At 37.6% G+C, this 25,519-nt stretch overlaps 2 protein-coding genes and 1 long non-coding RNA gene across 3 annotated transcripts; 1 reads left to right on the top strand and 2 right to left on the bottom strand.

Moving 5' to 3' along the window:
• Nucleotides 1-624: 624 nt before the first annotated feature.
• LOC127966801 (uncharacterized) lies at nt 625-1,746 on the bottom strand. Its single transcript, XR_008155703.1, has 2 exons — nt 1,365-1,746; nt 625-1,093 (listed from the first exon to the last, which is right to left on the bottom strand). It is a non-coding gene; the product is annotated as an uncharacterized LOC127966801 (long non-coding RNA).
• Nucleotides 1,747-3,494: 1,748 nt separating this feature from the next.
• On the top strand, nt 3,495-18,324 carry LOC127966798 (sorting nexin-30). The gene is made up of 9 exons (XM_052568073.1): nt 3,495-3,716; nt 6,951-7,139; nt 8,648-8,758; nt 8,979-9,137; nt 11,439-11,628; nt 12,669-12,868; nt 14,972-15,058; nt 15,876-16,028; nt 17,694-18,324. Exons 1-9 carry the CDS (start codon nt 3,600-3,602, stop codon nt 17,763-17,765), a joined length of 1,278 nt encoding a protein of 425 aa, XP_052424033.1. The 5' UTR covers nt 3,495-3,599; the 3' UTR covers nt 17,766-18,324.
• Nucleotides 18,325-20,417: 2,093 nt separating this feature from the next.
• Nucleotides 20,418-24,888, bottom strand: LOC127966799 (thymic stromal cotransporter homolog). Its single transcript, XM_052568074.1, has 4 exons — nt 23,782-24,888; nt 22,822-22,905; nt 21,274-21,430; nt 20,418-21,179 (listed from the first exon to the last, which is right to left on the bottom strand). The coding sequence occupies exons 1-4, from the start codon at nt 24,761-24,763 to the stop codon at nt 21,125-21,127; spliced, it is 1,278 nt and encodes a 425-aa protein (XP_052424034.1). The 5' UTR covers nt 24,764-24,888; the 3' UTR covers nt 20,418-21,124.
• Between the last annotated feature and the right edge of the window lie 631 nt (nt 24,889-25,519).

Genomic DNA, 25,519 nt, shown 5'->3' on the forward strand with positions numbered 1-25,519 from the left:
CAAGCCAGAGGCGACAGCGGCAAGGAACCGAAACTCCATCGGTGACAGAATGGAGAAAAAAACCTTGGGAGAAACCAGGCTCAGTTGGGGGCCAGTTCTCCTCTGACCAGACGAAACCAGTAGTTCAATTCCAGGCTGCAGCAAAGTCAGATTGTGCAGAAGAATCATCTGTTTCCTGTGGTCTTGTCCTGGTGCTCCTCTGAGACAAGGTCTTTACAGGGGATCAATTGCATTTACCGAGTTTGAAAATAAACACAGCAAATACACAAACCGTTAAAAACAATGTAAGAAAACGCCAATATTGTAAATGACTGTTGTTTCTCGGCTTCGAGCGCGTGCCCATCACGCAGGACTCTTCTTCTGCTGTTGTGTGAAGCTGCGCAGCGCCGCCTGCTGCTCTGGAGGAAGCGCCCGATCCGCCAACGTGCGGGGGTTTGTTCGATTAAACATTAGAATTGGACTGAAAAACAATCTTTAATATGGGTTTTATAAAAAGTTTTTGTATTGCGTATGATATTAATTTTGGGTAACGTCCCATCAAGGAAAGAAATTTAATTAATTTTACTTTAAAGATATTTTTTCTTGAGATGCACCACATTGGTTATCTTGAGATATCTTCAACACAAAATAAGATTCATCACAAGTGATCACACTCATTCAGATCCTCTGGCTAATACTCTTTGAGCTCTATTCGACTCATTTCTTTGTCCAAGTTCTCCATGGGTCCATCGTTATTACTGTAGTAATTATACTCCACACGATGTTGTGATGCTTTAATACATATTTAGCTCGCAAACTCATTAGGAGTTTTTAGAAAACATAAAGAGTCACAACACTAAAACTATTAAAACTAGACAATATTTTCAGGTTTTCCCACGATTGGATGAAGCATCCGAGTAACCAAGTAACAGAATGACTGTTGAAAAAAAAAACATTTATTGGATTTCACAGAACAGAACTACAAAATGTAAGTCTCACACCATAACAGACGAGAACAAGTTATTCCCCAGATCTCATTATTAATAACTAATCACACCAACAGAACACGTGCTGTGATGAATCCTACACGTGACTCCGGTCTCGTCCACTTCGACTGAAACGAAAGAAAGAACAAGGAAGGAAATGTTAAAGGAACAGCTCAACTTTTGCCAGAATTATGACAAAACATTATTCTGACCCTCATATAAGAGTAAATAATCGTTCCCCTGAGATCAGGGTCAGATGGGTAGTGTGTTTAATCATTGGGTCAGTTCAAATCTTCCGTCTTTCGATATAACACTTAGTTGGATTAATCTATAAATCAGTTTGTAAAAGCTAGTTCTAAAATATTATCCACATTTGATTTATAAAAGCCTAAAATATACCTTGTTGCTGCCAATCTTCGACCCTCACCGCTGCTCGAAGCGCACATGGACGGAGTGAGTCTTCTTCCGTTTTGATCTCAAGCAGAGCCCCGGCAGCGCTCTACTGCCCCCCAGCGGTGAGCCCCGGCAGCGCTCTACTGCCCCCAGCGGTGAGCCCCGGCAGCGCTCTACTGCCCCCAGCGGTGGCTCCAGGGATCACCGAGAGCCGCTTTCGAGTATTCATGAGGCTTCGAATCATTTTTGAATCTTTGTTTCTAAGCATTGGTTCAGAAACCGCCCGGGGCCTGTTTCACAAAGGACGTTAAGTGAAAACTCTGAGTATGTTAACCCTGAAATGAGGGAAACTGTAGGTTTTCTGTTTCAGAACGGGAGGTTTGTCAAGACCAGTATTTTTAAACACTTCATTAATGAATGCTGGAAAAATGCTCTTCTTACTAAGTGTATTTTCTTCCTTCCCCCCCCCCCCCCCAAGTACAAATATAAAAGATGAATACAATAAAGATCGATTTTCTATATAAGAAAATTATATAAGATACTTAGTCTTGTTTCCTGGGTGGCACATAAGATTAAATACAACATCTGTGATTGATTGGGTTAGAGTCCAGCTTTTGCAGAGCTTGTTCTTCTCACTTTTCCCATCACATGTCACATTAGAATTTATTTTCAATAAAAATTAACAAAATGTTCTAAGAGTGGAAGTAATGTGCCTAATAAGTGTTTAATAATGATACAACTATTTATAATTGTAATAAACATGATCATTTATAATCTGTTATTATTGCATCCTGTTAATGTATAACAATACTGAGGTGCAAATGGGCCTAGTATGTATCTGCCAGTATAAAGTATTACTAGCCTCTAATTATTATTTACACTCAGCCTGTTGCAAAGAACTGCTACTTTTACATGGTAAATAGAATGTAACACGATTTTCACTGTTCAGTTTATCTGTAAATAGCATCTAGAGCTACTTGCACTTAGCCTACTGTAAATAGGATCTATCACTAAGAAACTATGTTAATTCCACTTAGTGTAAATAGCCACTGCCGTATTTTTCTTACTCTATTGGCAGATCATTTGTAGAAAAAGAAAAATGCACTTTTAATATTATTATTATTATTATTTTATATATATATTTTTTGCTCATGAGATAACATAAAATGATTAGCTATTATAAGTTCTGCCAGTTTTAACCTGTGATATTATAACACTGATAAGAATTACATTTGTATCAAGTCTGAAGTATGTAGATGGCTTTTTGGCGGGAGCTGTTATAGTTGTGGTGCACGCGCTTAACTCAGAGTCAGTCAATTTAGATTCGATTAAACTAACTAATTTCAGCTGTTCTGTAACAGAAAACTCAGAGTTTCCCATCTCAGGGTAAGTCAACTCAGAGTTTAAGTTTAAACTCACAGTTGGTTGAACCTCCTTAGTGAAACGGCCCCTGGTCACGTGATCTTAGCAAACAAAAACAACATTATTTATTAGTTTGTCTCACATTTTACTATTATTTTATTATTATTATTATTTTTTTTACTTGTGTTTACTCTTTTTTTGCGGTTTTATTTTTGTGTGTTTGTATGTATATATGTGTGTGTGTACTAACCTGTATTTATTTACAATGCTAATTCTTATTCAATAATAACAAAACGAACATTTCAAAATCCTGTTGTTTTGCTGCTAGATGGTGTTGATCCGGTAAACCGTGTGGTTTTCACTGATCTCGGGTCAGTTTTATAATGAAGGTTCGTTGTTTGATACATTTTGTTATGCATGCTCTTCTAAATTAAAGGCAAAACAACAATTCCATATGACTTTACACAACCTTCATATTTAACGCTGTTTGATTACATTTAGTAGTTTTCGTTGCAATTACATCGTTTGGAGCAGCAGACTGCGGCGTTTCGACGGCTTTGTTTATAGATTCACAGTTTCTATTTTCATTTCAGGGAACAATGTACAGAACAACGAATATGACCTTGGATACAAACCAGTGAAACTGGGAAAACCCGATATCAGGGATGAATATTTGATTACTCAGTTTATCTTAAGACTTAAAAAAAAAAAACCCGAGGAACGACTTTTACTTTGAAAAGAGGCGCTGTTTATCCGGAAGTGCGCGTCTCCTCTGAGAGTCAGCTGACATGCGTAGTTCCGCTTCTGACAGATGTTTGCAGTGTCGGATCGTGCGGTTGTGAAATCAAAACCCCTGCGCGATCAGAGCCGATCAGCGCGATGAGTGCCGGAGCCCCCCGATCACTGGCCTCCTCCGGACAGAAGTCCATCCAGGACATGTGCCACCCTCTGTCCGCCGAGGAGAGCGCGCTGAGCCCCGGCCGCGCCGCGGACAAGGTGAGCTCCGGCTGCGGCTAGAGGCGCTCTCCAGCTGGGCAGCGCTCAGAATAATGAGACATGGAAGCATTTTGTGTTAAATCTAAAAATTTGAAAGGTTTGGCTAAAGTGAAATGGTTTTATACGTATGTGATCTCTCCGTTTTGAATTGTTATAAATACTGATCAGTGTTGCACATATTGATGTTTATTTATCCTTTATATATCTATATTTATTTATACTATTTATGTGTGAATAGAAAATGGAAATAAAACTTAAGTAATAGTCCACCCCAAAATGCAAATAGCTGAAATCTTCCTCACCCTCAGCTCATCTGAGTTTGTCATCAGATTTGGAGCACTGCATCTCTGTCTCTCCAATGGAAGTGAATGGGTGCCGTCAGAATGAGAGTCACAACAGCTGATAAAGACGGCATGATAACCCACAGCGCTCCAGTCCATCAGTTAATTTCTTGCAGTGATGTGATGCTTTAATTTCTCCAAATCTGTTCTGATGAAGAAACAAATTCATCTGTATTTTGGATGATCTGAGGTCTGATTTTCATTTCTAGGTGAACTAGTCCTTTAAGACTTAGAGGAATTACGGTAAATAAAGCACACATTTAGACTTAAATGTAGCACAAATCACACAGGAATTTTTTTTTCTAATATGAGTGCTTCTTAACACATGGTGCCAGGTTGCTGTGAGTGAATAGTAGTGAGAGTGTGTAAAGAGTAATCTCAGATGGCTGCTGTGCAGTGTGTGAGGTCAGACATGTCTGGACAATAGAGCTGTGTTGAGCTTGGTACAGCTGCTAAATGAACAGTTTCTTGTGTTTACTCGTGATGACGCAGAAGGGTTGTTTTCGAGTCGCTGCTCATAAATGTATTGTTGCCGTTGCACTGTGTTTTCTCTATTAATGGAATATGATAATTGATTGTAAATGCTGCGAATGCTTGTTGTTCACTTCATATTAAAATGGCTGTTTTAATAATAATAATATTATATGGTTTTAATTCTATCTCTACTTCATTATTAGCGAATGTAAGGCTTTTTCTGTACTTGTTTATTCCGATGGCATTTTTGCCAGTAAGTGTATTATTATCAATATTATTGGAAATTTGCAAATTTATTAAGATGCATCAGAGCAAGTATTTGAGCAAACCCAGAAGCTTGGGCTTTCTTTACTCCCTTTCCTTCGGGGAGAGGTTCCTGTGATTTATATCGGTTGGAAACGTATGACTGGTATCTTGGAGTCAAGAATGAATTAGCCTGTGTGTGACTGCTGAACTCTGGCGAATACGTAAAGTTGTTCGGTTCTGGAGGACATTGAGGTGAAGAACAATGCATAAGTTTAGTCTTGAATGAGTGAATTTGATGGTTTTCCTCTGGTTTTATGTCTAATGTCTGTACAGCTAACTGTGTTTGAGTTTTGAGAACCGCTGCTTGGTAATGAAACCATGTTTGTTCATGTTTAAGATAAAGGACTGTTTTCGGATGCAGTGAAGTGTCTGAAGGATACTGAGAGCAGAAACAAACCCTGTAGTGATAAAGATGATGGGTTGTTGCCCGGTTCTTTATCGTGTCCATTCATGTCTTTACTCTGCTGTTCAGCAAAAAGAAGGTCAGCGCACATGTTTTAGCTCTCACAAGTGGGCATGTGATCAGGAAAAAGCTGTCACAGTTTCCTAAAAGCTGGATCTGAATGTGAGGATGTTAGTAATTCCTACATTTTGCTGCAGGTTTCCTACAAACTCAAATTAGTTTAGAGTTTATTAACATTTAAGCATAGAAAGTCTTCCACACGCACATATATGTAAAAATGTGTAATGGTAAGATAGTGTAAAAAAAAAAAAAATATATATATGATATGTAAAAATTGATAGCCTGAATGGACTGTAAGTCGCTTTGGATAAAACCGTCTGCTAAATGCATACATTTAATTTTATTTAAATTTAATATATATATATATATATATATATATATATATATATATTACACAGTCGTGGCCAAAAATATCAGCCCCCTTGGTAAATATGATCAAAGAAGGCTGTGAAAATTCGTCTGCATTGTTAATCCTTTTGATCTTTTATTAAAAGAAATCACAAAAATTTATCCTTTCATTGGATAATAAGAATTTAAAATGGGGGGAAAGATCATTATGAAATAAATGTTTTTTTTTAATACACATTGGCCACAATTATTGGCACCCTTTTATTCAATCTTTTTTGAAACCTCAATTTGCCAGTTTAACAGGTCTACATTTTCTCCTATAATGCCTGATGAGGTTAGAAAACACCTCACAAGAGATCAGAGACCGCTCCTTCATCCAGAATTACTCCAGACCCTTTAGATTCCCAGCTCCATGTTGGTGCTTCTTCAGTTCACTCCTCTCATGTTCTGTAGGGGTCAGGTCAGAGGACTGGAGTGGCTATAGCAGAAGCTTGGTTTTGTGCTCAGTGACCCATTTCTGTGTTGTTTTTGAGGTTTGTGTTTAGATTATTGGCCCATTATAAGATTTCTAACAGAGAATGAAATGTTTTTTTTTTTTTCTACTTTTTGTTGTTGTTGTTGTTGTTGACAAAATAAAATTTTCTGTAAATTTTTCTGTTGGATTCCATTTTAATAATTTCAGGAAATATTAATAACTAAAAGCATCTCTAAATAATGGATTTATTTTTTCCCTGAAATACTGTTGTGTATTTACATTCTTCTGCTAAATAAAGTTTGGTCAATACTTTTTTTTTGGTAAATATTCCTGTACAAATAATGCTTTAATAATAATTTTATTTAGTACTACTATCATTACATTAAGTATTATTTCTGTCACGGTTTCTTCAAGTTAAACTGAACTTTTATTTTGACGAGTTGCTGTGAAGACCTTTAGGTTCCTTTTAGTATATGACATGAGATAGTTTAACTGTGAAATACTGGAGAAGATGTTGATGTTCATGTTGATGTGTTTATGTACTCGTGTGTTGAGGCTGAAAACACAGCGAGCGTCACACGCTTCAGTATGTGTGTAGTACACAAAACCGCTCGTCCGTGCCATTAATTCACACACAGACACACAGAACATGCAGGATTCATATTTTTCATATTTATGGCTTAACATTCTTAGATTTATAGTCCATATCACATTTTGATTTAAGTGCATTGACCTACTTTTGATTTATCCATCTAAAATTTGACAAATTCTGTGACATTCTGACTGTAAATGTCTTTTTTATGACTTTTTGTTACTCCCGCCCCCAGGACCTGATCCTGCCCAATGGGACTCCAGTAGACACATCAAGCCCCGCCTCCTCTTCGTCTCTGCTGAACCGACTACAGCTCGATGACGATCTGGACGGAGAAACACGAGATCTGTTTGTGACCGTAGACGACCCCAAGAAACACGTGTCTACTATGGAGACATACATCACCTACAGAGTCTGCACAAAGGTCAGAGGGCAAAGCTCACAGACATCACTGACAATGAGATGCTGTTATTATTTGTGCAATCATATAAAGTTGTTATTTAAACAGACAGATATCTGAAGGATAATGAGCCTCTTTAGACAGATTTCATAGGGTGATTGTGTCTTCGTGGTAAATCCCTAACCCTCAGTTTGATCCAGTTTAACTGCTCTGTGGCTGCTGAAATGCCTCATTAGTTTTTGGTATTTAGATTAGTTTATTTTCAAGAGGTCAGCTTTTCTCTGTGCTGTAGTTTAGCTCTTGCGGCGGGTGTTTGCTCACATGAGATCTGTAACATCCTCATTAAAAGGTGCTAATTAAAAACAGCCAATCACAGCATGGACGCAATTCATCTGAGAGTTATTTCCCATCAGCCCTTGGGAAACTCATTGCTGGGTTTTTTGTGGATTGTGAAAGAAACCAGGTTGAGATCATAGTCAAAATAATACAGTGATATATCATGGCTGAAAGAATTGTTGCAGGTTGATTTATATAATATCATAGCATTAATGCATATTTCGAATGAGCCTTTAATGTTATACTTTAATTATCATTCATTTAGTTTTATTTCAGATTTAGAAAAGTTAGATCTTCAACTTTTATTTCAATTTATTTCTCAGTAAAATGCCAATACAACATTTCAAATATTTGTTTTCTTTTTTTAAGTTTTGTTTTTGTTTTAAATAATTTAATAATTGGAGTTCATCGGTCTGACAGTGTGGGAACCTTTTATAAGACACAAAATATGTCTGACCACCACTGAGTCATTTCTTAACTGTGTGTGTGATCCTGTCATCCTTTACTGTAGTAATACACTTTATTATTTTACACTGTCATTCAGAACCTTTACATTTATGCATTTGGCAGACTTTTTAATCCAGGCTATACATTTTTATATCAGTATGTGTGTTTCCCTGGGAATTAAACCCACAACATTTTGGCTTCTAACGCTGTGCTCTACCACCGAGCCACAGGAAGTGAGCCACAGGAAGTTCGTGGTCACTAGTGACTACCACCTTTTTAATGATTTTGAAAGAAGTCTCTTCTGCTCACTAAGGCTGTATTCATTTGTTTAAAATGCACTAAAACAGTACTATTGTGAAATATTATTTTCATTTAAACTGTTTTCTATGTGAATATATTTCAAAATAACATTTATTTCTGCAATGCAAAGCTGTATTTTTAGCATCATTGCTCCAGTCTTCAGAGTCACAATCTTCAGAAATCATTCTAATATGCTCTGATTTGCTGCTCAAGATACATTTATGGTTATCAAATTAAAAATGGTAGTGCCTCTTCATATTTTTATGAAAACGTTGACACATTTTAAGATTTCTTTGATGAATAGAAAGTTCAGAAGAACAGCATTTATTTGAAATGTTTTGTAACATTATAAATAGTCACTTTTCACCAATTTAATGCATCCTTGCTGAATAAAAAAAAAGTTATTGTTAGGTAAGTTATACCTGTGTTTGTTTCTGTGTGTCCTACAGACCTCCAGAACAGAGTTTGACCTGCCTGAGTACTTGGTAAGGCGACGCTACCAGGACTTCGACTGGCTGAGGAACAAATTAGAGGAAAGCCAACCCACCCATCTTATTCCAGTAGGTAGAGGAAGAGCCTTCACCGCACTGCTCTCAGAACCACTAGTTTTAATGCATCTGCACATTAGTACAATTAGTTGTTATGTAACAAGGCATTTAATAATGTGGATATCGTTTTTGCTCCAATCATTGATATTTCATCCAAGATTAAGCAAAATCTGCTATTTCAGACCATGCAATGTGCTCTGTTTGTTGTTGTCTCCTTTCTGCAATCGTTTAGCCTTTGCCTGAGAAGTTTGTCATGAAGGGCGTTGTGGACCGTTTCTCAGAGGAGTTTGTGGAGACCAGGAGAAAGGCACTAGACAAGTTCCTCAAACGTGTAGCAGACCATCCTGTGCTTTCTTTTAACGAGCACTTCAATGCATTTCTCTCAGCAAAGGTCAGTGCTTTAAAGTCCGCATGAAATTAAACATTCACACTATCTGTTTTCTAAATGCATATTATAGACAGAGCTGGATTACCCCAACACCTCTGACCACTTCTTCACAACATTTAACCTACATCTTGTTACCTGTGAGTCACCAACCACTCTATCTGTTAACTTTAGACAAAACCTCTGTTCTTTAACCACTGGTTATCCGATGTTCTTCATGAGCATCGGTCCAAACTCAGGGCAGCAGAGAAAAAATGCCGCAAATCAAAAGACCTGTCAGACCTGAGTATATATCAGTCTTTGCTTGCAAGTCCATACTCCCAAGGCTTCATATCTCCACAACAAGGTCAACACCAGTTCTGACACGCATATTCTCTTCAATTCTCTCCTATGTCATCCTCCACCACCCCCTCCACCTCCTTAAAAGCAGATGACTTTGCCACATTCTTCACAAACAAAACTAGAACAATCAGCAGTCAGTTCTCAGCTCCAGACACAGGGATTCAAACCAACCACATCTACTGATAAAACTCCCCTCTCCTCCTCCTCCTCTGCTCCTCCCCTCACTAAGGCAGATGTATCGAAACGTCTCTTCTCCAGCCATCCTATAACATGCTCTCTAGACCCAATCCCCTCACAACTTCTCCAAGCAATCTCCCCTACACTCATAACAGCACTCAAACACATCATCAACATATCTCTCCTCATAGGCACTTTCCCCGCTGCATTCAAGCAGGCTTGGGTAACCCCTTGCTCAACTTACATTAATCACTTCACTTACAAATTGCTACAGACCCATCTCTCTCCTTCCATTCATAGCAAAAACACTTGAATATGAGTGGTTTTCAACCAGGTATCGGCATTTCTTTAACAGAATCACCAACTTGACGCTAACCAGTCAGGCTTCAGAAGTGGACATTCAACTAAGACAGCGCTACTCTGTCACTTAAGCCTTGCGGATAGCAAAAGCTGATTCCAAATCATCAATTTCTTATTTTGCTGAATCTATCCGCCTCTTTTGACACTGTGAATCATCAAATGCTCCTGTCCGCCCTCTCATCACTGGGTATCACATCAGTTGCTCACTGGAGCTCCTCAGGGATCTGTTCTAGGACCCCTCCTCTTCTCCATATACACTACATCAGGCTTCTCCTACCATTGCAAGGATCTCAGGCTGCCTGGCAGACATCTCAGCATGGAAGAAAGATCATCACCTACAGCTCAAGCTTCTTGTCTTCCCTGCCACTCCCAACTCTACAGCATGATTTCTCCATCCAGTAAGGTTCATTAATAATAACCCCATCAAGCTTGGTCATAAATCTTGGTGTAATCTTTGATGACCAGCTGACTGTCAAAGACCACATTGCAAAAACTGCTCAATCTTGCAGGTTTGCACTGCACAACATCAGAAAGATCAGGCCCTTCCTAACGGAGCATGCTCAACAACTTCTTGTCCTGGCCGTTGTCATTTCTAGGCTGGACTACTGCAATGCTCTTGTAGCTGGACTTCCATCATGCACAATCAAACCTCTACAAATGATTCAGAATGTAGCGGCATGACTGGTCTTCATGTCACACCTCTCTTCATCTCTCTGCACTGGCTCCTGGTTGAGTGACACCTCATGGTACCATCACAGAGGCTCAAAATCACTTTCCAGAACATTTTCGTTCACCGTTCCTGGCTGGTGGAATGAACTTCCCAACCCATCCGGAATGTTGAATCACTGACAGTTTTCAAGCGACACCTGAAAACAAATCTTTTTCGTCACCATTTGACTTCATCTTAAAAAACAACAACAACAAAAGAACTTGACTTCCCGCATTTATTTGCTGCTTTATGATGGATCACTTATTGTATTCCTTTACTGTAAGTCGCTTTGGATAAAAGCATCTGCTAAATTAATAAATGTAAGGTTACTAAATACTTTTGTGAACATATTTCCAGAGTCCAAACTGACTTTATAAATTAAAATAATTTGGAAATTAAATTTGGAAACACAACTCATGAGTTTACAGGAATTATGAATATTTCATGCTTCATGTTTGTATAGTTTCTCACATTTTGTACCGGTCATGTGTTGGATTGCCATTTGCCAATTCTGGAAATCCTTACTAGCGGTTTATGACCAGAACCAGATGTCCTTTTGAGAGTAGCCTGACAACATTGAGCATATGCAATATGTTGCTAGCAGGCTATATGTTCCAGCATGGAAAGCTTGTTCCAGAAACACAGTGGGATTTCATTGGGTTTGGCAGGGATTTCTTGGCCGTGAGACAGAATTGATGTGCTGTGTGCTTGACTTTCAGGACTTGAATAAGCGTCAAGGCCTGGCTCTTCTGACTAAAATGGGGGAATCTGTGAAGTTTGTGACGGGTGGTTATAAACCGAGGGCACGGCCGGCGGAGTTTGCTGCCATGGGCGACTATCTGGACTTGTTCACACCGAAACTGGGCACCATTGACAGGATAGCACAGAGAATCATCAAAGAGCAGTCAGGTAAAGAACATCCCACCTGGCGTTTAAAAGAAGCTTTTAAACGCCTGAGCTCCTGAGAGTGGTGTTAAGAATGAATATATAAACATGTGCTGTCCGTTCTCCACTAAAAAACAAAATAAACGCTCAGCAAAAATGCCAGTTGTGAGAAAACAGCAGTTAAGAAAGCATCTGACCATAACAATGTGTATATGTATACAGAAGCTCTGCAGTTCCGCACTCAAGCAAAGTCACGCCACATTTATTTATAAAGCACTTTATACAGTAGATTGCTTTAAAGCAAGCAGCTTTTAAGGCCGTTCACTCAGAACATGTTTTTCTATTCCAATCGACTAGTTTTTCATGATTTTTCTATGCAAACGCTTACATGTATGACCGTCGAGTGCCATGTTTTTAAGTCACCGTGATAAGTTAAAATAATTGTAATTTTTAAATGCAACATTGCTCATCGATGTCAGATCCAAAATCTTTGGCCAATCAGAAGACCCCGGAGATGGGGCAAGCGTTTGAGCTTTTGTTTACAGTAGTAAGTTGGCATGGCAACTGTTTTATTTGACAGCAGACATGGCTGAGGAGACAATCTGTGCTGAACATTAAAAAAAATTTTTCCTAAAGTGCTACATTTTGGGGTTTTCAGACGCAAATACGTGTTCTGTGTGAATGGCCCCTAAAACATTAAAAAAAACCATGTCAGTGTCACATTCAGTTATAATTACGCTTCAATTTCTACTATAAAACAGCTCTCCAGTGCTTTTACTTGCATTCTGATCTCAATGGACTAAACTTCTACATCTTAATATTTTTAAGAGAAATTAATACTTTAATTCAGCAAGGGTGCATTAAACCTAAGTGACAGTAAAGACATTTCTATTTCATATAAAACATGTTTCAAATAAACGCTTTTCTAAACATTCTATTCACCACAAATCCTGACAAATCACAAAAATACCATAATCAGAAAAAATTTGTGGAATTTGGCTGTAAAAATAAATGCTACCAAAAAGTAGAATACAGTGGTCTTCTTCATTGTTTCTGTGTGTCAGAGTTCCTGATGGAGTTGAGAGAGTACGGGCCGGTCTACTCCTCCTGGTCGTCTTTTGAGGAGGACCTCCATGATCCTCTGGAGGGGGTGTCGGGGTGCGTGTCGAACTGCTCCAGTGCTCTGGAGGAGCTCACGGAGGACATGAGTGAAGACTTTCTCCCTGTGCTCAGAGAATACGTCCTGTACATTGAGTCCATGAAGGTGAGCGGCTTTCAGCTGAGCTTTTTACTCATTTCTTCCCCTTTTCATCTGATTTTAATTTGATTCCGCATTAAAGGGACAGTTCACCCAAAAATTAAAATGAGACTGCGTTTTACTCACCCCCGAGGCATCCTAGGTGTATATGTCTTTCTTCTTTCAGACGAATCCAGTCAGAGTTATATTCACAATAGTCTTTGATCTTTCAAGCTCTATCTTTGCAGTCATCGGGTGTTGCATCAGTCCAAAAGAGGTCTCACACGGCCTACTGTAGCGACTTGATGCATTTTTGTAAGAAAAATATCCATATTTAAAACGTAATAATCACTTGAATCTAGCTTCTAGTCTGGAAGAAGAAAGTCATATACACTTAGGATGCCTCGGGGGTAAGTAAAACGCAGTCTCATTTTCATTTTTGGGTGAACTGACCCTTTAATATGGAGCAACCAGCAGAGTTTCCCTCATCTGTCTGCTGGGAAAGAATTGATGTCATTGGGAAACAGCTCGTATGCCGAACGTTTCACTTCCTTTCTGACTGTTTGCAGAGGGAATGTAATGGTTTGTAGTTTTTTTCTGACTGCTTATTCTACCAATACTGAGCCAATGTTCATTTACTGTTTGTGCAATTTGGAGTGTTCAGTAGTTTCAAGAAATAATACAAGAAAGGTCTCATAATAATGTCATTTTGATGTTTATATTATATTAGAAGCAGCTGTTTTATGCTGAAACACTGTAATTGCTCTGCATGATGCAGCGTGGTGTCTTTCAACACCGTTTTATCTTCACTCTATGTTTCTTAATTCTTTTTCCATTTCCGTTTTGAATTGTGTTTCTGAATTGCATTTTCTTAAATTAACCCACTGGCAAATAGCTTTTTCTCGTTTTAGATGTGAATTTTGAACTTAAAAAAAACAATCTTATTTTTTAAGGATTATCTTAAAGCAAGAAAACACTTTGAATAAGGAAGCTACGCATATTTCAAGATTGTTCTTCAATGCAAAAAAAAAAAAGAAAATGCTGTTTTGAACATGAATAATAAGCAGAAATGTTTTTATGCAAGTCAGCATACTAGAGTGATTTCTGAAGATCATGTGACACTGAAGACTGGAGGAATGATGCTGAAAATCAGCATTTGATCACAGAAATAAATTAGACTTATTTTTTTTCATTGAATTATCATGGAAAATTTTTTTTTAAATATTATCACAATATTACTGTTTTTGCTGTCGTATTAATCAAATAAATGCAGCCTTGATGACCCCCTGCTTTTGAACAGTGGTGTATGTATTTAAAATTCGTGAGATATTTATCCTGGAAAACAAAGGCAGAACTACTGATAGAAATAATTGTTGCATTATTCAGCTATGAGGAAATGTTCTTATGCAAACTCAACAGATAAAATCACTTCCTCTGTGTCTTAGTTTGACGCATCTACACATTCAGCAAAAGTATTTAAAACTTCTCTAAAAGTACTGCCAGGACTACAGTTGCATAACTGCTTAAATTATAACACAATTAAAAGAACCCAAACATATTTCAACAACTAGATCATTGGTTTTTTCTTTTAAAGTCAAGTTAAGTCAAATATATTTGTAGTGCACTTTTCACAAACATCGTTTCAAAACAGCTTTACAGAAAATCATGGTATTGATTAAGGTTGGTCATAGTAGTTTTAATTTGTTGTTAATTATGAATATGTGTTTATTTGAGTTATTAATTTGTTTTGTGGTGATATCAAGATGTGAGATGTTCAATTAATAACAGGGTGACAAGCCGGAGATTTCAGTCGTATCTCTCACCCTTCAGCAGGGTCATTTATTGAAGTCTTAATTTCCCGCAGACTTCATGTTTTCAGCATTTCCGTTCAACATGATCATATTTCTTTCACCCACAAGTCACTGTGGGTTTATTACAGAGAGACATCCAGGATTTCTGGGAAGCAACAGGAAGTGTTTTAATAGCTTTCATATTTGTGTCATGACTCGCATTGAACACATTTCATGGTCGTCATAAAATACAGCAGTTCTATTAGTTTTATCCAGTCATAGACTTGTTAGTGAAATCAGAGGATGGAAACTGTAACATCTGCCTCTTGTCGTTTGTCAGAATGTGCTGAAGAAGAGAGACCAAGTTCAGGCCGAGTATGAAACCAAGCTGGAGGCAGTCGTGTTCAGAGAGGACAAAAAGACCCCGGTGAGTTGCATTTGTTCGCTAACTCTGATTTGCAGGGCTTTTAGAGCTGTGTTTATTAGAGGAATTGAAATTTGCTGAACATTTATTCTCATCCTCAGGCCATCCAAGATATAGATGAGTTTCTTTCTTCATCAGTTTTGGATAAATGTATGATTATATCACTTGTTCACCAATAGAACCTCTGCAGTGAATGGGTGCCGTCAGAAAGAGAGTCCAAACAGCTGATAGAAACATCACAATAATCCACAGCACTCCAGTCCATCAGTTAATGTCTCGTGAAGCCAAACACTGTGTGCTTTTAAGAAACAGATCCATTATTAAAGCATTTTAACTGTAAACTAATGATCAAAATATAAGTCCGTGATTCAAAACACTTCCTCCAGTGAAAAAGTCCATCTCTGTTGTCTCTCACATCAAAATCCAGCCACATATTAGAGCTGTTTTGATCTGTTTTTCTTGTAAACGGTGCTTGATCTGTGCAGATTTCTCTCCTGATTCATGTATTTCAGCCAAAAACCAAAGGCTTAATGTTGGATTTTTTTATTAAAACGTGCAGCTTTTGGCTTCTCAAGACATTAACTGATGGACTGGAGTGCTGTGGAATGTTGTGATGTTTTTATCAGCTGTTTGGACTCTCATTCTGATGGCACCCATTCACTGCAAAACAAAGTGATGCAATGCTACATTTCTACCAATCTGTTCCCATGAGGAAACCGACTCCTCTACATATTGGCCAGTACTGAAGTGTGTTAGATGTGCTGGAGGAGACTGGTTAACCGGTTGGAGTGGATGTTCTCCACACATCTCTGTCCTGCAGGTGCCCACCGACGTGGAGAAGTGCCAGGACCGTGTGGAGTGTTTCAACGCCGACCTGAAGGCCGACTGGGACCGCTGGGAGAACAACAAGCGACAGGACTTCAGACAGCTGCTGACGGGCATGGCCGACAAAAACATCCAGTACTACGAGAAGGTCAGAAACTCTCCTCCTCCTGGAATAGTGGAAAACGTAGTTTCTAATGTGGTTGGAGGTGGAAACTTGTATCTGTCATTTTAGAGGCGGAGCATGTTATTATATTTTTATGCAAGAACAAAATTTGACCGGCTATCAAGACAAACGTTTTACCTCAGAATAATGTGAACTGAAAAATTGTGTTCAACAACTTGAAATGTTTTCTAGGAAATGAATGGGTTCTGTTTGACTCAATGTTGATGTGATCATATAAATTGTATATAGAGTACTTGGAGTGATTCTTGCTCTGAAAATGCTCAGCTGTTGTTGAAACTCACACACATTTCATTCCTGCTGTTTTGTCAAACACTGACACAGTGTGGCTAAATTCCAGACACCACTGTCAAACGGGAAGAGCCCAGGAACCATTAGTACTGCAAGAGTCAGAGAAGCTCACTTATTTCACTATTTGCATCTTGGCAATCAGTGTTGTTATTAGCTAAAACTATTAAAAAAAAGAAAAGAAAAGTCTTTGTTAATTACAATAAAGCTGAATTAAAATATGAATAATAGATGAAAAAAAAACATACAAATCTTAGAAATTTTGTCTTTGCAATTGATTACAATAAAATAAGTTTACTGTTTATAATGACTAAAATTACTAAGTTAACTGAAATCAAGGCTAAGCAGGTGAAATAGAATTTTAAAGCTTAATTTTAGAGCATGCATAAAAGTACTCAAATTAAATTTATGGAATCTGAAAATATAAAAATAAAAGCCAATTCAAAATAATAAATATAATGGTATGTAAATAATGCTAAAAGTAACATTGGCAACTTAATACTGATGGATTGGCAGTTGATAATTATTGGCCAATTTTTTAAAGTTTTGAAGCCATCGGCATATTGGAAATAGCATGAAAAGGGCCGATACAGATAGTTTATTAATTAACTGCATTGAGACAATAAGTTGCATATCTGTTTCATAATCCAATGTTTTTCCCTGGGCAAAATAATTAATACTTGCCAATACAAAATAAAATCTGTACAAAATATAGTTTGTCAAACGGCATAGTATGGTCTATTCAAACGTTATAATGACGCATCCAACGAGTGAAGCACCTGTATTCAGCTGTGGACTCATCATGGGTAAGTCTCAATGGCAATGTTCTGCCGTTAGTTTATCTGAGGATACATTTAAAGGGATACTCCACCCAGAATTAACATTTAGTCATTAATCACTTACTCCCATGTCGTTCCAAACCCGTAAAAGCTTTGTTCATCTTTGAAACACAATTTAAGATATTTTGGATGAAAACCGGGAGGCTTGTGACTGTCCCATAGACTGCCAAGTAACTTACACGGTCAAAGTCCAGAAAAATATGAAAGACATCGTCAGAGTAGTCCATCTGCCAATCAGTGCTTCAATCGTAACGTTATAAAGTGACGAGAATACCTTTTGTGCTTTGATTTGAAAGAAAACAGCGCATCCTTGTGGCGCGGCTGACAGCTGGCAGTTTGAGTGATGTGGAGTGATGTATTTTGATTTGTTTGTAAAGAAAATAGTCTCAAAGCAAAATCACAATGTGCATAATCTAGATGTCACTCAGGGAAATCTGACCCTGCAAAAGTGGAAGAAGCTGGCTTTGACCTTCCTTGACTTCCTGCTGTTGCTTCTGTCCCACAGTGCCTTGCAGCATGGGAGTCCCTCATTCCACTGTTACAAGACAAACAGGAAGCAGAAGGCGAAACGAGCTGAGCGTGTGTTTCAGCCGTTCTCCTGGCCACCGGCGAGGTCCAGGGCTCGGGATCCAGGCTGAACTCGGACCAGAGCTTTCACGGGACGGGACGCTACTGGAACGAACGAGCTCCGAGAATCCATTTGTAAAGTGTCTTTATTTGTTAAAGCCCATCCAACTGCCTCTCTCTCTCTCGTTCTTTCTTTTTTTGGGGGAAGGAGAATCTGCAGGACTGGAACTGCAGAAGAAACTGTGAACGCTCGTGAGGAAGAGAGAGGGGGAGGACGTTTTTAGTGAGATGTTTGCCAGTTATTCTTTTGTAAATGCTTGTGTTTTGATGCTGATCCGTCCAAGGGAGCCGAGACGTCAGTGTTTTGTTCTTTGGTTCGTGTGGAGTCATGAAGAGTCCGGTTTTTCCTCTTGCCAAAGAGTTTGATATCTCGATTTGTTTTTTTTCCCCAGAAGATTCCCTGGAGTACAAAAAGCCTTGCCTGGATCGGCCGTTCCCTCGTTATGTTGCGTTGAAATGAAGGATGTTTACCCAGCCATACATGACCTCATTAAATATTTATGACTAAAGATGTGTCATAATGATTTGTACTTGTGCTAATGGGGCAGGAACTGTGGTTGGGTCAACTAGTCAAGTGAGGTGAATGTAATGTGAGGCGTTTCCTGTCAAACTCTGGGATAATAATGGAGAACAGCTAATCTCCAATAATATACATCCATTCTGAAATTCAAAGAACATCTATTAAGTTGCTCATGTTTAATGTGGTTATGCAGTGCAGGATAGTGAAAGTTTTTTTTATTTTTTAAAGAAGTCTCTTTATGCTCACCGAGGCTGCATTTATTAGATCGAAATACAGTAAAAATAGTGACATATTACAAATTAAAATACCGGTAACAGTTTTCTGTGTGAATACATGTTACAATGTAATTTATAAACGCTGTATTTTCAGCATCATTGCTCCAGTCTTCAGAGTCACATGATCTTCAGAAATCAGTCTAAGATGAGGATTTGCTGCTTGAGAAACACTTTCCGATTATTATCAATTTTGAAAACCGTAACGCTGCTATTTTCAGACCCCAAACTTTTGAACATGAATAATCCGCTCAAACATTGTAGAATCATAGCTGCCAAACCAACCCAAACCTTTCTATTCAACATTCCTGACGCAACGTGTTTCTGAACGTGTTTTTGTGTGTTTCTCACAAAAACTGTAGAAATGCCTGGCCTTTGTTTCAGCTCCTAATCAAAATGATATTTTTCATTAAGAAAATGAAGCCTATTTCATGTCTATTAAAGGGATATTTCACCCAGCAATGTAAATAAACAGAACTTTTATTTTTGGATTATCTTTTCTAATCACTATTATTATTTATTATTATAACTTTGGTTCCAATTAGTATGATATGTAAAGCATATATATTTATTTTTTATGCATGTATAATTTTTATTTAAAATTGTGTTTTGGGTTATAAGTTGCAGGGAAAAAAGTTTGCTTTATTTTGAACATAGGCTTCATTTTCTGTACTTTTTTTCCACTTTATATTAAATGACCAGACATTTTGTAAGATTCACCATGGAATGAAACATAAAAAAAAAAAAAGAAACATATATGAGGTAGTATATAAAGCAGACTTCATGAACAGATCATCTCTCACAGTTCTGTCATTTAGAGATCCCAGTGTGCATCATTTTGACATTTTAAGTGAGTTCTCCATCAGTGTAGCAAAGACCAGTCATACAGTATGTTAAATCAGATCTGGCCCTCCAGTGTTTGAGCAAATCTCATTGCCTTTTCTTTAAGAAAACAGAGGCACCAGAATACATTTTCTGTCTGGAAGCATAGGCTCTTTTCTGTCTATCTTTGCCCTTTTTTATGGGGTCTAGAGAAGATACATGGCCCGAAGTTTAACTCATCAAATCCTTATACTTTTTTCTCTTATTCATTTCTAAGATGATTTGATTTGAATATATTTTATTTTGTTACAAAGGCAGCTATATGACTTTTGTTGCTTTAAAGCATGTTGTACATTCTGATATAAAATACACTTTTTTCTTTTTTACAACAACAGGTTAAATGTAAAGAGAATATATGACTTTCGAATGACTGCCTGCAGAATCTGCGGTAATTGTGGTCCATTAATGTGTTATTTTATGTACTTAATGGTAAAACAATTTTTTTTGTCAAATATTAAACAACTGTAGCATGAGTGTGTCAAGTTTACTTACAGATCAGTCCAGCAGGTGTGAAGTATAAATGGACAAATTAAACTTAAGCATGTGAGGAGAATCACTTGCAGTTTATTAAATGTTTATTCCCTTTGTATGTTTTATACATGTCATGTTTTTTAAAGCTCATTTGGCTTCTCTTCAGCATAAATTGTTTATCATTAAATTGATAGGATATAAAGTCTGTGCTTTAAAAGGAAGAATAATGTGCACAGTGTTGTTTGATGCTGTTACTCTTTACCTGATTTTAATACTGGACCATTGCCATAAATGAATTAGAATAAACTAATATCTATTTTCTCTATAATGTATTTTTGTGCCTTTGCACAAGAAATACTAAAAACTATATAGACTTCCAGCCTGCATTATAGATAGATGATTAGTTGTATAATAATTGTATTTCCTGTACACATTGTGCAAAAAAAAAAAGTATGTTTAATATGAATACACCAGATGTACAAATAACTTGATTTATTGCTAAATCTGTACAATAAAAAATTGATAAAAGATGTCATCCATTTCAAATAGACAGTGCATAAAGAAATATTGCTAACATTTTTATGAGAAGATTCCATTAGTTAACATTAGTTAATTCGTTAACTAAAATGAACAATACATATATTAAAGTTTTTGTGTCTGCTGGTTAATAAAAATAAAACTGATCTTTGTCAGTTCAGGTCCATTAAATAATATTAACAGATACAACTTTTGATCGTACTAATGTTGAAATTAACATTAAGATTATTATACTGTACTTTCAACGTTTTCTCTATTTTTAGTTCATATTTAGTATTGTAGTCAATTAATGGTACCAATTGTAAGCTGCTATCAAAATATCTAAAATCTAAAGATTGTCAGCATTTTTTACAAAGACGTGTAAAAACCTTGTCAAATATGATGCTACACAGACTGCATTACCAATAATGCTAAGTTTAACCACAGTGCATCATGAATATTATCTATTCCAGTAGTTAACACTATCTAATAATATTATTCATTCAAGCTGACTTCTAGTCAGCTGAAAGATATAATATCTTAAATTGTAACTCCAGTGTTAACCTTTAAATCCTTTATCAAGGAAACATATTTCAGTAACGAGTCCATTTGTGACACTTTGTGTCTCCTTTGGTGTGGCTGATGCTGTCAGTTCCCTTGAATTCTCTCATATCCATGTCTTGCAGAGCGGCATCCTACAATGCTAGACATAAACAAACAAAAAATGTAAGACCAACTTTTCTCAGAATTTAATGGTGAATGGAATATTATCGAATGTGTCAGAAATCTCATCTTACCTAATGGGTATCATAGAAAGAACGGTGAAAATGCTGGACAGTGTGAAGACAAACCCTGGGAATGTGTCAAGTGTGGTCTGATAGATAACTGTGTAGATGGGTGTGGTGACCAAGCTTGCAAGTTTGAAGGACAACTGGAGCATGACAAAGGTAATGCCTATGGGAGGAAAGGTAGCTAATCATGAAAATTACAAAAGGTGTTCTTCATCAAACTAATGAGTTCTTAACAAAAGACTGTTTGTTCAGCTTGGCATCCTATCACTACCACAATTATGCACAATTATTTCAGCTCTACTATATATGAGTTACACAATGTCAGTGCCAACAGTGTCAGAGGTGAATGTTTGGTTCAAGTGGCCAAGAAGAGATGTGAGCCAAGCACTGAACCCTGAGGCACTCCAGTAGTCGGCTGATGGGATACACACTCATACTGATATATGTATATGTGTATATATATATATATATATATATATATATATATATATATATATATATATATATATATACATATATACAATCACACACACACACACACACACATACAGTAGTCAACATTTGAAGTGGATCAAAAAAGTTTGTCTAGAACAGCCTAGCACATACTTGGATATACTTGCACAGCCTTGAATTGTAGCAAGGGTTAAAAATTCACCTGTCCACTCTCCCTGAACAGGATTTTATTTGAACAACACTTAACAGGCCTGAGTCCTACCACATGGGCAGAATCAACAATGTATCTTCTAGAGAGGGAGTATTTAAGTAGCATCTGCTATCCACTGGAGTGCCTCAGGGTTTGGTACTTGGACCCTTGCCTTTTGATAAACCATATCCTAACTCCTCAGCCAGCCCATCAACCATTGACTGTACAGCTAGGATTAACAACAGTAGTTACAAAGATTACTGAAAAGAGGGGCTCTACCAATGAAAGAGGAGGTGCAACCAAAAATCAAAAGCCATGTCAATCAGAAAAGGGGCAACACTCTCGAAGAGATCAAAACTACTTTATAAAAGTGAATGCTGCACCTTTTCTAACCTACATTACAGGACCTACATGGGTAATTAAACACCGAAAACAAATCAATGACTACCAGAAAACAACCAGGAGCGTATTTCCCAAAATAATTGTTAAGTGCTAACTAGGGTTCTGTTGAACTCTGTTGGTAATTATGTAATTTTTTAACATAGTTACTTTTGGGAAATGCACCACAGGTCAGAAGTGTAATTTAACACTTGCCAATAAAGCTACTTCTTGATAACAAACAAAAGCATTAATATTCATGTGGCCCCCACCTGTGAATACTCTGACACAGAGTTTCATTTCTCTTTTTTTTTGTTTGATTTGTTTTGCTCACACTTCTGAGTATATACACCAGATACTGATAGGCTTTCCAGCACAGCTGCATGAGCTAACATGCAAATTGTGTAAAAGTCAACTGAAGTCTAAGTTTACTTTTGAGGAAATTTTAGTGTTCCATAAAATGTCTTTGGCAGCACCATATACAGACGCACATCTCGTTTAGGGCACGGAAAGAATAAAGAACTGACACCTACCATACGAGGTTCCCTTGACCTGTTTGGACAGCAGCGAGCGAATGGTGGGCATTGGAATCAGAGCAAACAGAGTGACAGAACGAGCTAAAGGAGACAAGAACAAAACCTCAGATGAATCAACTATAAATCAGTAAAGTGACTTGTAAATTCTTCCTTTGAGGAACCATGCACTGGTTTATATTCCAGTTTAAATACTCATTTAAGTTACTATAGTAAGAAACAGTGTTGTGGATAATGCATTACAAGTAACGCAAGTTACATAATCAGATTACCTTTTAACTAGTGAAGTAAAGTAACATTACTATTTAATTTACAAATAAAATATCTGAGTTACTTTTTCACCTAAGTAACTTCAGTTACTTTGCTGTCGCATTTATTAACTGACAGCTCTCCACTGATCCATTTCAACCATATTAATAAGCAAGAATTACTTAAACATAACATTACATTTGTGTTTCTTTTTCTTTTTTATTACTGAAAAGTGTTACACCTTCTCTGTTCTCCTGTGTCCGATTCTTCATTGTAATCCAGAATTGCAGAACAGCTGTTTGTTTGCTCTCCACTGTACTAATGTGAATTTACATTCCTTCAGCCTGAGGCTTATTCATTTCACTTTTTGTGTGAAAGGGCTTTTACACTTCCCAAAACAGCATTTAAAAAAAAAAAACACGAGGTAATGCTAATAATAATGCTAATATACTTATATATATTTGCACCATAACATCTGCATCGTTAACAGATATTGTACATTACCCGACCATTATTGATTGCTTTCATTGATGGAAGTCAACAGGGTCTGGTTAATAATTAGCCACATAGGCTAATGGTCATATTTAATACATTTAAGGTACATTTAAGGATATATGAAAAAACCTTAAGTTCAAGCATTAAGTAAAAAAAAAAAAAAAGAAAAAGAAAAAAGAAGATAGGTTATGGATTTTTGGTTATAGCCTAACTTACCCAAAAAGTACATCGGAGTTGTGGTCACAAAAGCCATGAAATAAATCCCAGTTGCGAAAGACACCATCCCGATCATGACCATGCTCTCATCTCTAACAGAGCATCTTGTGAACATCTTCACACCTACAAAACTGGTGATGAAGAGAAGAGATCCCGCCGCGTTTCCGTAGCCCACCTCGGTTGCGCCCCAGCTGAGGGGGTCTTTGAGCACATACGCTCCCAACATCTCCATTCCTCCAGCCACTGCTATATCATACAATATCCCACTGACGAAGAGCAAAGCGATGTTAATTTTATCCCGGGCTTCGTGGTTTATGATCCCAACACTTTCCTCTCGCTCCTGCCTCTCTCCAAGCTCGGAGAAAAGATCGACTTTCAGGAAAAATGCGGCATGGAGCAGGCACAGAAAATAGAGTAGCACGCTGAAACTAGATAAAATTGCTCCTTGTTTGATATCTACGGTATAGAGGTTAAATAAGTGACCAGAAGCCAAACTACCAATGAACCCGGCGATTCCGTACACCAGCTCGGTCCTCATGATGCGCACGGAGCGCTCGTCCTCACCGGAGCACACCGACACCAGCGCCATCACTCCCGCCCAGTAAGACGCGAAGCCCCCGCACAGTCCGTGGATCACCGGCACCGCGTACAGCACCTGGAGAGGCCAGTTCAGCACGATATCCAGCAAGAGCAGACCTCTGGACAGGAAATATCCAACCAGAGGAACCACTATTGGCACCTTCCTGTAACCTCTGTCTCCAACCTTTGCCAGAAGGATCGCTGGCACAATTGGCATGAATTTGAGCACCATGTTGAAGGTCATGTTGAAGTTTGTGATGGCTTTCTGCTCGGCGTCTCTGTCGGGGTTTGCGCATCGTTCTTTAACCACCATTTGGAGAGCAGTGTCAAAAAACGAGCTGGCCACCTGGGCACAGAACACTAGAGGCGCGATGTATTTACGACAGGACATCATTACCGCCATACAGATACTAAAATCAAACAAAACCTTCTTTGATCCGAGTCGATACTTCACAGAAGCTCAAACTCCTTGGGTCAAGCCCATCGCGTCATTCTGCTATGGGGAAGTTACACCGAAATACTTTGTCAGTGGTTAGTCATGTTTCACCCAGACACAAACACATTCACTTTACTTTTTAAACAGTAAGGACACAGGCTACAGTATAGGCTTGATTTATATGAAGTGAATTCTATTTGATACAGATTCCAAGAAAAGGAAATGTGGTGATTTCAAACAATATAAAAAGTCCTAAAAAGAAAAATAAATCCCCATGTGATGCAATACCTGCTGGTTTGTGTAAACCAGTCAAACAGGATTTCAAGTAGTCACGAGGACACTTTTCTTAAACAGATAGATCACCTAAAATAATAATGATAATAAATATCTTCTCACCCTCATGCTGTTTCTTTTTAATGAAAAAAGAAAAGAACGTAGGCTATGCACTTTTTCAGAAGTGAAGCTTCAAGCAGGACAAAAGGGTATAAAGGGATTATTATTATTATTATTTTGCACATTTAAAGCGTGAAAGTACCACATAGTTGACCATTCAGCCATAACCAAATATTTTAATCACTCTCTTTCTGAATGAACGTTATGATATTTGGCATAATTCCACACCTTTTTACAACCTATTCATTTCACAAAACTTGAATGCCTTTTTATTGTAATTTCACTGGAGAAAGCTTGTTATGGATACACGCTCAGATTTATTTTTATAAA

Source organism: Carassius gibelio, chromosome B10 (assembly GCF_023724105.1).
Source record: "Carassius gibelio isolate Cgi1373 ecotype wild population from Czech Republic chromosome B10, carGib1.2-hapl.c, whole genome shotgun sequence".
Taxonomy (NCBI): Eukaryota; Metazoa; Chordata; class Actinopteri; order Cypriniformes; family Cyprinidae; genus Carassius; species Carassius gibelio.